The 15,058-nt window shown below is 44.8% G+C and overlaps 1 protein-coding gene across 5 annotated transcripts in view; it reads left to right on the top strand.

Annotated features, from left to right (window-relative positions):
* The window catches only part of CTCF (CCCTC-binding factor), a 78,085-nt gene that overhangs the window by 40,456 nt on the left and 22,571 nt on the right, over positions 1 to 15,058 (top strand). For all 5 annotated transcript variants that reach the window (XM_055233425.2, XM_055233426.2, XM_055233423.2 and 2 more), the window contains 3 exons: positions 8,563 to 9,352; positions 9,689 to 9,859; positions 14,551 to 14,684. In XM_055233425.2, the coding sequence (XP_055089400.1) occupies positions 8,572 to 9,352; positions 9,689 to 9,859; positions 14,551 to 14,684 (1,086 nt within the window). In that variant the 5' untranslated portion in view covers positions 8,563 to 8,571. The remainder of the gene's footprint in view (positions 1 to 8,562; positions 9,353 to 9,688; positions 9,860 to 14,550; positions 14,685 to 15,058) is intronic.

Raw genomic sequence — 15,058 nt, 5'->3', positions numbered from 1 at the left:
ATTGGGATTTTGTATGTTCCCTAGCTCAGACATCTGGATTATCATTCCCTTTGCAGGGATACTAACTTTTGGGGCTTTTCAGGGACTGAAAAACTTCTCTTAAAAATTTTTTTTCTGGGGGCTGGGCATGGTGGCTCATGCCTTTAATCCCAGCACTTTGGGAGGCCGAAGCCGGCAGATCACCTGAGGTCAGGAGCTCGAGACCAGCCTGACCAACATGGAGAAACCCCGTCTCTACTAAAAATACAAAATTAGCCAGGTGTGGTGGCGCATGCCTGTAGTCCCAGCGACTTGGGAGGCTGAGGCAGGAGAATCGCTTGAACCCAGGAGTCGGATGTTGTGTTCAGCCGATTGTGCCATTGCACTCCACCCTCTAGGCAACAAGAGTGAAACTCTATCTCAAAAAAAAAAAAAAAGAAAGAAAAAGAAAAATCTTAATGGGGAAACAGTAATAGTATAATGTTAAATTGCAAAATCTAATTCTGTGGGTCAAGGGTGGGACCTGAAGTTCTGTGTTTTTAAGAAGCCAGTGCCTCTGGTCCTCAGACCATACTTTGAATAACAGAAGTACAAAGCTGTGCTGTCCAGTACAGAAGCCCCTAGCCTCATGTTGCTGTTGAGAATTTAGAGTTTTACTGGTTCAAATTAAGGTATGCTGTAAATGTAAAATACAGCTGGGCACCACGGCACATACCTGTAATCTCAGCACTTTGGTAGTCTAAGATGGAACAATAACTTGAGGCTGGGAGTTCAGGACCAGCCTGGGCAACACACCTCTACAAAAAAAAATTACAAAATAAAAAAAAAAACATTAGGCCGGGCACGGTGGCTCACACCTGTAATCCCAGCACTTTGGGAGGCTGAGGTGGGTGGATCACGAGGTGAGGAGATCGAGACCATCCTGCCTAACATGGTGAAACCCCGTCCCTACTAAAAATACAAAAACAAAATTAGCCAGGAGTGATGGTGGGTGCCTGTAGTCCCAGCTACCCAGGAGGCTGAGGTGGGAGAATGGCATGAACTCGAGAGGCGGAGCTTGCAGTGAGCCGAGATCACGCCCCTGCACTCCAGCCTGGGCAACAGAGGAAGACTCCCTCTCAAAAAAAAAAAAATGCGGGGTGCAGTGGCTCACGCTTGTAATCCCAGTACTTTGGAAGGCCGAGGCAGGCGGATCACGAGGTCGGAAGATCGAGACCATCCTGGGTAACACGGTGAAACCCTGTCTCTACTAAAAGTACAAAAAATTAGCCGGGCATGGTGATGGGCGCCTGTAGTCCCAGCTACTCGGGAGGCTGAGGCAGGAGAATGGCGTTAACCCAGGAGGCGGAGCTTGCAGTGAGCCGAGATCGCGCCATTGCACTTCAGCCTGGGAAACAGTGCAAGACTCCGTCTCAAAAAAAAAAAAAAATAGAGGCCAGCCACGATGGCTTATGCCTGTAATCCTAGCACTTTGGGAGGCTGAGGCGGGCAGATCACTTGAGCCCAGGAGTTCAAGACCAGTCTGCGCAACATGGTGAAACCCCACTTCTACTAAAAATACAAAAAAATTAGCCTGGTGCCTGGCATGAACCTGTAGTCCCAGCTACTCAGGAGGCTGAGGTGGGAGAATCACCTGAGCCCAGGAAGTCAAGGCTGCAATGAGCCATGATCATTCTGCTGCACTCCAGCCTGGGCAACAGAGGAAACCCCGTCTCAAAAAAAAAAAAAAAAATTAATTGAGCATGGTGGCATAAACTGTAGTCGTAGCTACTTGGCAGATTGAGGCAGGAGGATCACTGGAGCCCAGGAGTTGGAGGTTACAGTGAGCTGTGATCCTACCACTGCACTCCAGTCTGGGCAACAGAGCAAGTCTGTGTCTCAAATATAACAATTTTTTTTGTTAGTTTTGTTTTTGTTTTGTTTGTTTTTGAGACGGAGTCTCGCTCTGTTGCCAGGCTGGAGTGCAGTGACACGATCTTGGCTCACTGAAAGCTCCACCTCCCAGGTTCACGCCATTCTCCTGCCTCAGCCTCCCGAGTAGCTGGGACTACAGGCGCCCGCCACCACGCCCGGCTAATTTTTGTATTTTTAGTAGAGACAGGGTTTCGCCATGTTAGCCAGGATGGTCTCGATCTCCTGACCTCATGATCCCCCTGCCTCGGCCTCCCAAAGTGCTGGGATTACAGACGTGAGCCACCATACCCGGCCAACAATTTTTTTAATTGATTAAACCTTGAAGTGGTATTTTGGACATACCAGCTTAAGTAAAATAGATTACTAAAATTAATTTCACCTGGGTTTTTTTTTTTTTTTTACTTTTTAATATGAAGTTTTTTTTACTTAAAATTATATATAATGTGGCTTATGTTTGTGGCTTGCATTATATTTCTGTTGAACAGTGCCAGCATAGAGAATTTCTTTTTTTTTTTTTTTTTTTTTGAGACGGAGTCTTGCTCTATCACCCAGGCTGGAGTGCAGTGGCGCGATCTCGGCTCACTGCAAGCTCCGCCTCCCGGGTTCACGCCATTCTCCTGCCTCAGCCTCTCTGAGTAGCTGGGACTACAGGCGCCCGCCACCACGCCCGGCTAATTTTTTTTTGTATTTTTAGTACAGACGGGGTTTCACTGTGGTCTCGATCTCCTGACCTCGTGATCTGCCCGCCTCGGCCTCCCAAAGTGCTGGGATTACAAGCGTGAGCCACCGCGCCCGGCAGAGAATTTCTATTCTAAAGATAATCTGTCTGAACAGTACTGAGTATATAAAATTGATTATAGTTAGGATTATGCTTAGTCTTTTACAATCAGAGGTATGAATGAGATCTTTTTTTTTTTTTTTTTTTTTTGAGACAATCTCGCTCTGTCTCCCAGGCTGGAATGCAGTGGCGCAATCTTGGCTCACTGCAAGCTTCGCCTTCCGGGTTCACTCCACTCTCCTGCCTCAGCCTCCCAAGTAGCTGGGAGTACAGGCACCCGCCACCACTCCTGGCTAATTTTTTGTATTTTTTAGTAGAGACGGTGTTTCACCGTGTTAGCCAGGATGGTCTCAATCTCCTGACCTCATGATCCACCTGCCTTGGCCTCCCAAAGTGCTGGGATTACAGGCGTGAGCCACCACGCTTGGCCTAAATGAGATCTTGTAATAAAAATGCTAGCACTTTGCTCATTTTAAATTTATAGGCGAATTATAAAGCATTCTACAAATGTTCTTTGATCCCCACCTTCTGCGGTAACTTTTTATATTTGTCCCCACTGTCATGGAACAGTATAGTAAGAAGCCTTTGCATTGGATGTTGTTGTATTTTTCTCTTGGTTGTTGAGAACAAGGGACTAATGAAAGAAAGAAGGTAATGGCAGAATAAACCAAACTGGCAATCCAACAACCTTGGGAGTTTACCTTAAGCCTTGTTTTTTTCCAGGCAGATGGTGGGGTTTGCTGAATCTGTCCAAAAATATATGTTGCTTCAAGCCTGGCTTTTGCCCTTAAAGAGCTTTCACACCCAACTGGGAAAATAGATCACTTTGAGAAAATTTTAAATGCTAAACTGTGTCCTTATATTATCAGAAACACATTTGGAGCAAAGTAGTGGCCACAAGAACCTCAGAAAGCTTTGTTGTGCCAAGGATGAGCTGGTGTTGAGAGGAGTGGATCAGACGTAAAGTACAGAGTGAAGACAGGGAGATGACAGTAGGAATTGTGTCTGGATGAAAAGACAGCTTGACTGAAGGGGAAAGTGCTAGAGGGCAAGACATAAATCTGAATAGGTTATCTGGGGTCAGGTATGGAGGGGCTTTGTGAGCCAGAAGGGTGGTAAGTGCATCATGTAGTTTTTGCAAAAATAGAGACACACTTTTTGAGGAAATTAAGTCCTGTTCTTTGTGAAATGAGTGAATCTTTACTTCTCTGCCCAGAAAGCATAAGTGGTTTTCCATTGCCAGTCGTCTGAGATATTTTGTTATTCAAGACCGTCCAAACTATGGGGGGCAACCAGCACATCTTTCACCTTATTACCCTCTCCTCTGTCCTGTGCCTTAAGCCAGTTCTTTTTCTTACTCATAACTAATTCCCACATGTATTTATTCTACCCAAAAATCCAAACCTTTCCCCTACAGAATACACCCTCTGCCTTCCACTGTCAAACTCTGCCTTTAAATGTCCTGCTCATGTTTCAGGGTTCCATTCAAATTCCACATTTATGAAGCATTTTTCTATCACACCTGGTTATGCTATCTTTCTCCAAACCTATGTAATTTTACCTTGAACCATTGTGCTACCTATTTTGTCCTTTATGTTAGACAGTAACTCCTAGAATGTAGGACCAGGCCTCCCAAAATGCTGGGATTACAGGTGTGAGCCACCATGCCCGGCCCCTATTTTACTCTTCTTTAGGTAATGTCATTCTCTCTGTAGTTCTTGTGCTGCCTCGCAAGTGGTCCTGGCTTAAGGAGTCTTCTCTGACTGCTAATGTGGATATAATACAATGTTAAGGTGCCTAGACAGAGAATTGGAGAAAAGTGTCTCTAATAGAAGTAACAAAAGCTTCGTTTGAGCTGTATTCTTGGCCAAAAATACAAAACACTTGAATGTTGTTTTTTTTGTTGTTTTTTTTTTTTTTTTTTTTTTGGAGACACAGTTTCACTCTTATTGCCCAGGCTCCAGGCTGGAGTGTAGTGGCACTTGGCTCACTGCAATCTCCGCCTCCAGGCTTCAAGCAATTCTCATGCCTCACTCAGCCTTCCAAATAGCTGGGATTAGAGGCACACCCCACCACACCCAGCTATACGTTTTATTTTATTTTAATTATTATTATTATTTTAATTATTAATTTTTTTTTTTAGACAGAGGCTCACTCTGTTGCCCTGGCTGGAGGGAGTACAGTGGCCCGATCTCAGCTCACTGCAACCTCCACCTCCCAGGTTCAAGCAATTCTCCTGCCTCGGCCTCCTGAGTTGCTGGGATTACAGGCATGTGCCACCACACCTGGCTAATTTTTGTATTTTTAATAGAAACGGGGTTTTGCCATGTTGGCCAGGCTTGTCTCCATCTCCTGACTTCAAGTGATCTGCCCGCCTCGGCCTCCCAAAATGCTGGGATTACAGGCGTGAGCCACCACGCCTGGCCCCTATTTTACTTATTTTACTCTTGTTTAGGTAATGTCATTCACAAGATTTTTCTTTGTTTTTTGTTTTTTGTTTTTGAGACCGAGTCTCACTCTGTCGCCCAGGCTGGAGTGCGGGGGCATGTTCTCAGCTCACTGCAACCTCCACCTCCAGGGTTCAAGCTCTTTTCGTGCCTCAGCCTCCCAAGTAGCTGGGATTACAGGTGCACACCGCCACACCTGGCTAATTTTTGTATTTTTAGTAGAGATGGGGTTTTGCCATGTTAGCCAGGCTGGTCTTGAACTCCTGGCCTCAACTGATCCACCAGCCTTGGTCTCCCAAAGTGCTGGGATTACAGGCGTGAGCTACCGTGCCTGGCCTATTCACAAGATATAAGAGCCAAAAACTATGAATTGGCTGATTTGTTTTCTGTTTTCTATTACATATTCAATTTGGTTAGCATTTATTGAGTACTTACCAGCTTGGGCACAGTGCTAAAGAGTAAAAACCGTGGCTGGGCGTGGTGGCTCACACCTGTAATCCCAGCACTTTGGGAGGCCGAGGCGGACAGATCACGAGGTCAGAAGTTCAAGACCAGCCTGGCCAACATAGTGAAATCCCGTATCTGCTAAAAATACAGAAAATTAGCCAGGTGTGGTGATGGGCACCTGTAATCCCAACTACTCCGGAGGCTGAGGCAGGACAATCACTTAAACCTGGGAGGCAGAGGTTGCAGTGAGCCAAGATCACGCCATTGCACTCCAGCCCGGGTGACAGTGCGAGACTCCAACTAAAAAAAAAATATATAGTAAAAACCGGCTGGGCACAGTGGCTCACACCTGTGATCCCAGCACTTTGGGAGGCCGAGGCAGGCAGATCATGAGGTCAGGAGATCAAGACCATCCTGGCTAACATGGTGAAACCCCCGTCTCCACTAAAAATACAAAAAATTAGCTGGGCGTGGTGGTGGGCGCCTGTAGTCCCAGCTACTTGGGAGGCTGAAGCAGGAGAATGGCGTGAACTTGGGAGGCAGAGCTTGCAGTAAGCGGGGATCGTGCCACTGCACTCCAGCCTGGGCGACAGAGCGAGACTCTGTCTCAAAAAAAAAAAAAAAAAAAAAAAAAAAAAACAAAACAAAAAAAACACTGGTTAGATGTGGTTCTTATTCTCAGGGAATTCATGATCTCATTGTCAGGAGAGAGGTGAATGTCAACTTGATGGTATGACATGGGCAGTTTTGTGTGGTGTCTACAAACAGGGCCATTGCAGTCTGGATGTAAGTTCTGAGTTTGGCTTCAAAACACAAGGTCAAAAAACTTTGACAGGGTGGAGAAAATGGGGAATTGCTATTCAGTGGGTATAAAGTTTTAGTTATGTAAGGTGAATAAGTTCTAGAGATCTGCTACACAACATAGTTCCTGTATTAATCGTATAGCATTATGCACTTTGAATTATGTTGAGGATGGATCTCATGATAAATATTATCACCAAAAACAAAACATACAAGGAAATTTTGGAGGTGTGTTTAGTGGGTTTTTTTTCTTTTTTGAGACGGAGTTTCATTCTTGTTGCCCAGGCTGCAGTACAATGGAGCAATCTTGGCTCACCACAACCTCCACCTCCCGGGTCAAGCGATTCTCCTGCCTCACCCTCCCAAATAGCCAGGATTACAGGCATGCGCCATCACACCTGGCTAATTTTGTATTTTTAGTTAGGACGGAGTTTCTCCATGTTGTTCAGGCTGGTCTCAAACTCCCGACCTCAGGTGATCCACACACCTCGGCCTCCCAAAGTGCTGGGATTATAGGCGTGAGCCATCACGCGCTTAATAAAGCTACCTTAATAAAGCTTTTTACAAAACATTGGCAGACCTGGGCACAGTGGCTCGGTCACACGTATAATCCCAGCACTTTGGGAGGCTTAGGTGGGAGGATTGCTTGAGCCCAGGAGTTCAAGGCCAGTCTGGAAACATGGCAAGATCCCATAATTGCAGAAAATTAAGCTAATTCATATATGCATCATCTCACATCCTTGTCATTTTCTGTGATGAGAACAGTTAAAAATCTGCTCTCAGTTATTTTCAGGTATACGTTATTATTAACTGTAATAGTCATGTTGTACAATAGATCTCTTCTTCCACTAACTGAAATTTTATATCCTTTACCAGTGTCTTCCCCACTACATGTGTAAGATTTAAATTAGTTTTGTAATTCTTTTTTTTTTTTTTTTTTTTTTTTGAGACGGAGTCTTGCTCTGTCACCCAGGCTGGAGTGCAGTGGTGCAATCTCGGCTCACTGCAAGCTCTGCCTCCCGGGTTCACGCCATTCTCCTGCCTCAGCCTCTCCGAGTAGCTGGGACTACAGGCGCCCGCCACCACGCCCGGCTAATTTTTTTTTGTATTTTTTAGTAGAGACGGGGTTTCACCGTGGTCTCGATCTCCTGACCTTGTGATCCGCCCGCCTCGGCCTCCCAAAGTGCTGGGATTACAAGCGTGAGCCACCGCGCCCGGCCTAGTTTTGTAATTCTTTAATATCATCAGATACCAGTTGAAATTTCTAATTGTCTTGTGTCACATCTTTTTCACCGTTTATTGGTTTGAATCAGGATCCAAAGAAGATTCATGCATTGTGATTGATTACTGTCTCTTAAGACTCTTTTTTTTTTTTTTGAGACGGAGTCTTGCTTGGTTGTCCCAGCCCAGTAGTGACAACCAAAAACGTGTTAGCCAAATGTTCCTAGAGGCAAAGTCACCCCAGGCTGAGAACTACTGATCTACTGGTTCTCCCTCCAATCTTCCCTTGTATTCTTCTTGTTACCTGTTTGCAGAAGAACCTGAGTATAATCTTGCAGTGTTTCCCTCAGTGTGGATTTCACTGATGTAATCCCTGTAGTATAATTTAACATCCTGAGTCACCAATTTCCTGTTAATTGGCTTGGATCTAGAGACTTGATTGGTTTCAGAGTTTTGGGGTTTGTTTGACAAGATTGCATTACAGGTAGTGGTTTTTTCTTTTTCTTTTTTTTCTTTTTTGAGACGGAGTCTCGCTGTGTCCCCCAGGCTGGAGCGCAGTGATGCAATCTTGGCTCACTGCAAGCTCTGCCTCCTGGGTTCACGCCATTCTTCTGCCTCAGCCTCCCAAAGAGCTGGGACTACAGGCGCCCGCCATCATGCCCGGCTAATTTTTTTTGTATTTTTAGTAGAGACGGGGCTTCACCATGTTAGCCAGGATGGTCTCGATCTCCTGACCTCGTGATCCGCCCACCTTGGCCTCCCAAAGTGCTGGGATTACAGGCGTGAACCACCGCGCCCGGCTGGTGGTGGTTGTTTCCTTCATCAAGAGGCACATAATGTCTGTTGTGTCTTTTTTAATATTAACAACCATTGATGCCTAAGTCATTCACCAAAGGGTCTTTTTGTTTTAAAATGTATGTTTTTATTTAGACATGCTTTGCTTTAAATAACAATCTGTGTTCTCCCTTAATAAAGGCAGGGGAAATGGAAGGTGATGCAGTTGAAGCCATTGTGGAGGAGTCCGAAACTTTTATTAAAGGAAAGGAGAGAAAGACTTACCAGAGACGCCGGGAAGGGGGCCAGGAAGAAGATGCCTGCCACTTACCCCAGAACCAGACGGATGGGGGTGAGGTGGTCCAGGATGTCAACAGCAGTGTACAGATGGTGATGATGGAACAGCTGGACCCCACCCTTCTTCAGATGAAGACTGAAGTAATGGAGGGCACAGTGGCTCCAGAAGCAGAGGCTGCTGTGGACGATACCCAGATTATAACTTTACAGGTTGTAAATATGGAGGAACAACCCATAAACATAGGAGAGCTTCAGCTTGTTCAAGTACCTGTTCCTGTGACTGTACCTGTTGCTACCACTTCAGTAGAAGAACTTCAGGGGGCTTATGAAAATGAAGTGTCTAAAGAGGGCCTTGCGGAAAGTGAACCCATGATATGCCACACCCTACCTTTGCCTGAAGGGTTTCAGGTGGTTAAAGTGGGGGCCAATGGAGAGGTGGAGACACTAGAACAAGGGGAACTTCCACCCCAGGAAGATCCTAGTTGGCAAAAAGACCCAGACTATCAGCCACCAGCCAAAAAAACAAAGAAAACCAAAAAGAGCAAACTGCGTTATACAGAGGAGGGCAAAGATGTAGATGTGTCTGTCTACGATTTTGAGGAAGAACAGCAGGAGGGTCTGCTATCAGAGGTTAATGCAGAGAAAGTGGTTGGTAATATGAAGCCTCCAAAGCCAACAAAAATTAAAAAGAAAGGTAAAACGAGTTTATCCATAGTGGTTTCATAAAACCATTTTGGGATAAGCATACAACACAGTGCATATGCAAGTTGTTTTATATTAACCGTATTTGTAAAAGGTCATTATGTGGGTACCGTTCTTTAAAACCAGTCTAAAATAAGTTTTTTCAGGTTGAATGCTCTTTTTTTAATCCCAAAGAAGAAGGAAATGTATTAGTGACATGAGATAATTATGACTTATATTGGGTTTTGTTATTAAAAGCTAATCAAATATATTTGTAGAAATTTAAGATTAGGATTAATCTTAACACTTTGAAACTCTGCAGCAAGTAAGTGTTTTATTTCGCACATAGGTGTAAAGAAGACATTCCAGTGTGAGCTTTGCAGTTACACGTGTCCACGGCGTTCAAATTTGGATCGTCACATGAAAAGCCACACTGATGAGAGACCACACAAGTGCCATCTCTGTGGCAGGGCATTCAGAACAGTCACCCTCCTGAGGAATCACCTTAACACACACACAGGTGCTGGATAAGAGTGTTGGGGGCTACAACAGCAAATGCTCAGATTTGGCTTTTTAAGTATTCATTCAAGCTGACTCCAGCGGGAATTTAAAGGAAGTTTTTATTATTTCTTATGGTGCCCTTTTTGTAATCATGATTTTATTGTAAGCACTTGGACTTAGTTATTATAGACAAATGTAAAGAAAATTTAATGAAAAATAACAACACCCTCTCTCTTAAAAAAAAGAAGTCTCAGGCAATAGATGCCTGGTACTATGAGGAAGAACATTAGAAATAGAAGTGAAATCCCAGTGAAACCCTGTCTCTACTAAAAATACAAAAAATTAGCTGGCTGTGGTGGCGGGTGCCTGTAGTTGCAGCTGCTCGGGAGGCTGAGGCAGGAGAATGGCATGAACCTGGGAGGTGGAGCTTGCAGTGAGCCGAGATCCCGCCACTGCACTCCAGCCTGGGCAACAGTGCAAGTCTCCGTCTAAAAAAAAAAAAAAGAAAAGAAATAGAAGTGAAATCCTACGTTTATTTTTTTAAAAAGTGGCCGGGCACACTGACTCACGCCTGTAATCCTAGCACTTTGGAAGGCTGAGGTGGGCAGATCACTTGAGATTAGAAGTTGGAGACCATCCTGGCCAACATGATGAAACCTCATCCATCTCTACTAGAAATACATAAATTAGCCAGGTATGGTGGCGGGTGCCCGTAATCCCAGCTACTCAGGAGGCTCAGGCAGGAGAATCGCTTGAAACCTGGGAGGCAGACGTTGCAGTGAGCTGAGATAGTGCTACTGCACTGCAGCCTGGGCGACAGTGAGACTCCATCTCACAAACAAACCTTAACGTTTTTTGTTTCTGGTTGTTTCACGTCAAGGAAGGTAAGTAATTCATAATTTCAGAATGGAAAAGTTAAGACACCATTCTGATAATTCAAACATTTATTTGAGCACCCTACTTACTTTAGTGCTCAGATATTCTGATATTAGCTTCATGTTGGCTGTGGCCAGGTTCCATGAGGTCTCTAAAGTAGAGGGACTGTGTGCACTAAACTTCTCTTTAAGCTCTCCTGGGCTGTTTGTTATCCCAGTGTAGGAACTTGGTTGCAAGTCTTCTCACATGGTTTTTCATGCAGAATAACTTTCTTCTATCCATATTCTGTACTTCATTTCATATGACAACTCTTGTTTTTGTTTTTTAGGCTTTTAAAAATTTCTAATGACAACTCTTGTTTTAGATTTGTTGTGCTGGTTGTCAGCTGACCATGATCAAGTAGGTGTTAATCATAAACAGTATGCTGCACATGGGCACATTCTTCACTAATGTGACTTAGTTACTTTTAAACATCTCCCTAATTTCTACTCAGACACTTGATAATATGTTTTATTTGGTACTTCGAAGACACTAGGATGGGGCATATGACTAAATAAAAGTGACTGGGTAATCCCAGCACTTTGGAAATCCGATAAGGGGTAGATCACTTGAGGCCAGGAGTTCTAGACCAGCCTGGCCAACATGGCAAAACCGCCTCTGTACTAAAAATACAAAAAATCAGCCGGGTGTAGTGGCACACGCCTGTAAACCCAGCTACTTGGGTGGCTGAAGCAGGAGAATCACTTGAATGCGGGAGACAGAGGTTGCAGTGAGCCAAGATTGTGCCAGTGTACCCCAACCTAGGTGACAGAGCAAGACTCTGTCTCACCAAAATAAATAAATGAATGAATGAATGAATGAATGAATAAATAAATGGCCCCGTGACAGGACTTCCCAAGATGGGTGTGCCTTGATGTGGGCTTCTCTATCTGGTCTTCAGCTTTGAAAGTAAGAGGTACAGTCTATCTGGTTACTCAGCAGATTTGGCAGGACTGATTCATACCAACAAAACCCACAAGAGCAGATGCATACACCAAGAGTATCAGTTTATGGTGAGGAGTATACCTTTTCATGTTCCAGATGCAGTTGCATTGCATTCTAGGGGGCGCCTTTGCCTCTGTTACGATGCTGTAGCAGCCGGGCGCCGTAGCTGTTGCCTGTAATCCCAGCACTTTGGGAGGCCGAGGTGGGTGGATCACCTGAGGTCAGGAGTTCAAGACCAGCCTGGCCAACATGACGGAACCCCATTTCTACTAAAAATATAGAAATTAGCCGGGTGTGGTGATGCATGCCTGTAGTCCCAGCTACTCGGAAGGCTGAGGCAGGAGAGTTGCTTAAATCCAGGAAGCAGAAATTGCAGAGTGGAGGTCGCACCATTGCACTTCAGCCCGGGCGACAGAGCGAGACTCCGTCTCAAAAAAAAAAAAAAAAGATGCTGTAGCAATTGAAAGCTAACTTGGCGAGGATGAGCCTTGATGGCTGGGCACATGGTGGCTCACACCTGCTGTAATCCCCGCACCTAGGGAGGCTGAGGCGGGTGGATCACTTGAGGTCAGGGGTTTGAGACCAGTCTGGCCAACATGATGAAACCTCATCTCCACTAAAAATAGAAAAATTAGCCAGGTGGTCGCGTGTGGTGGCTTACACCTGTAATCCCAGCACTTTGGGAGGCCGATGCGGGTGGATCACCTGAGGTCAAGAGTTCAAGACCAGCCTGACCAACATGGGGAAACCCTGTCTCTACTAAAAATACAAAATTAGCCGGGTGTGGTGGCACATGCCTATAATCCCAACTACTCGGGAGGCTGAGACAGGAGAATCGCTTGAACCCAGGAGGCGGAGGTTGCAGTGAGCTGAGATCATGCCATTGCACTCCAGCCTGGGCAACGAGCAAAACTCGGTCTCAAAAAGAAGCCAGCCATGGTGGCCCACGCCTGTAATCCCAGCACTTTGGGAGGCTGAAGCGGGCGGATCACGAGGGCAGGAGATCGAGACCATCCTGGCCAACATGGTGAAACCCCATCTCTACTAAAAATACAAAAAAAAAAAAAAAAAGTTAGCCAGGTGTGGTGGCATGTACCTGTAGTCCCAGCTGCTCAGGAGGCTGAGGCAAGAGAATTGCTTCCACCTGGAAGGTAGAGGTTGCAGTGAGCCAAAATCATGCTACTGCACTACAACCTGGGTGACAGAGCAAGAGACTCCGTCTCAAAAAAAAAAAAAAAAAAAAAAAAGGATGGGCCTTGAGTGAAGGGATGTAGGTGGTCATGTGGCGCAGCCTAATGGAAATCCCTGCCCCACAGCAGTATCCACTTCTTTGCTAATTGCCATGCTTATGCAGGCCTCTTTCTCTCCTGGATAGTACTAGGTAAACACGAGCATTTATTTTTTAGCTTACTTTGTTCTAAAAGAAGACCAGGCATGGTGGCTCACACCTGTAATCTCAGGACTTTGTGAGGCCAAGGCTGGAGGATTGCTTGAGCCCAGGAGTTTGAGACAAGCCTGGGCAACATGGCAAGACTCCATCTCTACAAAATAGAAAAATTAACCAGACATGGTGGTGCAAGACTGTAGTCTCAGCTACTGGAGAGGCTGAAGTAGGAGGATTGCTTGAGCCTGGGAAGTCAAGGCTGCAGTGAGCCTTGATCCTATCACTGCACTCCCACTGGGCAACAGAGGAAGACCCTGGCTCAAAAACAAAAAACGAAAAGAAAATTGGATGCCACTTTTCTTCTCTTGTTAATTGTTTTACTTCTTATCCGTACCACCAGACTATACACTTTTCACAGGAAGAACTCTGTGCTTTACTGTTAGATCCATAGTGGTTCTAAAGAATCAAATTGAATGAACAAATGAACATTCCTTGGAATTGCTTAGTTTTTATTATACTCTAGTATTCTCTTCATTCTCCAGCATTCTCTTCATTCTCAAAGAGAATCATTTGTGCAGATGGCTGGTTCTGTTCATTACATTGTGGCTCTTCCTAATTGTATTCTCAAAGGCAGCCTTCCTTTGGTTTTAGTGTTTGGTATTACCTTGCTGTCACCCCATACCTGCTGCCCACAATTATAGATGGTCACTAGTCTGTGAAACTAGCACTGCATTGTGCTCTCAGTTTTGTCTCTAAGATTCCTTCAGTGAAAGACAAGAAATGTAGAGAGTATATTATTCATAAATGTTTTATATTGGATGAACTGACATTCAGAATGATCACAGCATATTAGACATGGATGTTTGAAAATCATTTGTTTAAATCACATAAAAGGGAATACTATGTAAAGCCTGTGATAAGCCTCTGAAATTCCTTATCAAGACAGATATATATGGAAAACAAGTTATATGTTTGTGTTTTTAAAAGAAAGTTTCAGAATATGGACAGCCCAATGGCCCTGTATTTATAGGCATAATACAGTGAGATTTGAGAGACGGGATCTTGCTGTGTTGCCCAGGCTGGTCTCAAACTCTTAGCCTCCCAGAGTTCTGGGATTAGAGGCATGAGCCACCAAGCCCGGTCTCTATTAACTTTTAATCCATAATGACCAGGATATTCACAAAATAGGAATAAGAAGGTTTTTATTGTATTCAAAGGCAGCAGATTCAGATGGGTAATTAAGGGAAACTAATTTGGTGTGTGTTATAATATCCTGGTGTTAGTATTATAAATTGATCCAGGCCCTCCCATAGTTTTCGGAGCTGACTTCCGGATCTGCTTTCACGCTACTGCAGTTGATGGGATGAATAGGGTCCAGTCTCATAGCAGTTCTGTGCCACACATTGAACTCTGTCATTAACTGTGCCCTTGATCTTGCTCTTCCTGTTACTCCATCCTTTCTCTAGGTACTCGTCCTCACAAGTGCCCAGACTGCGACATGGCCTTTGTGACCAGTGGAGAATTGGTTCGGCATCGTCGTTACAAACACACCCACGAGAAGCCATTCAAGTGTTCCATGTGCGATTACGCCAGTGTAGAAGTGAGTGTTCAGCTTTTTGTTGGTATCTCTCTTAGGCAGACCATGATTTATTTCAGTACAAAGCTATAACTACCCAAATGGACTTAAGATGAGGTAGAAGAATGTTAGTAAATTATTAACACTCCCACACAACACCGCTCCCCCAAAAACTTATGATGGGTGTGAAAGATTTACCTGTTAAAAAGAGTCAAGTGTCTGGCTGGGTGCAGTGACTCATGCCTATAATCCCAGCACTTTGGGAGGCCGAGGTGGACGGATCACCTGAGGTCGGGAGTTGGAGACCAGCCTGACCAGCGTGGAGAAACTCCATCTCTACTAAAAAATAAAAAATTTAGGACGGGCGCGATGGCTCACAGCCTGTAATCCCAGGACTT

Source organism: Symphalangus syndactylus, chromosome 11, assembly GCF_028878055.3.
Source record: "Symphalangus syndactylus isolate Jambi chromosome 11, NHGRI_mSymSyn1-v2.1_pri, whole genome shotgun sequence".
Classification (NCBI taxonomy): domain Eukaryota; kingdom Metazoa; phylum Chordata; class Mammalia; order Primates; family Hylobatidae; genus Symphalangus; species Symphalangus syndactylus.
Note: the sequence above shows the minus strand (reverse complement) of the source record. Positions and strands in the feature narration are given on the sequence as shown.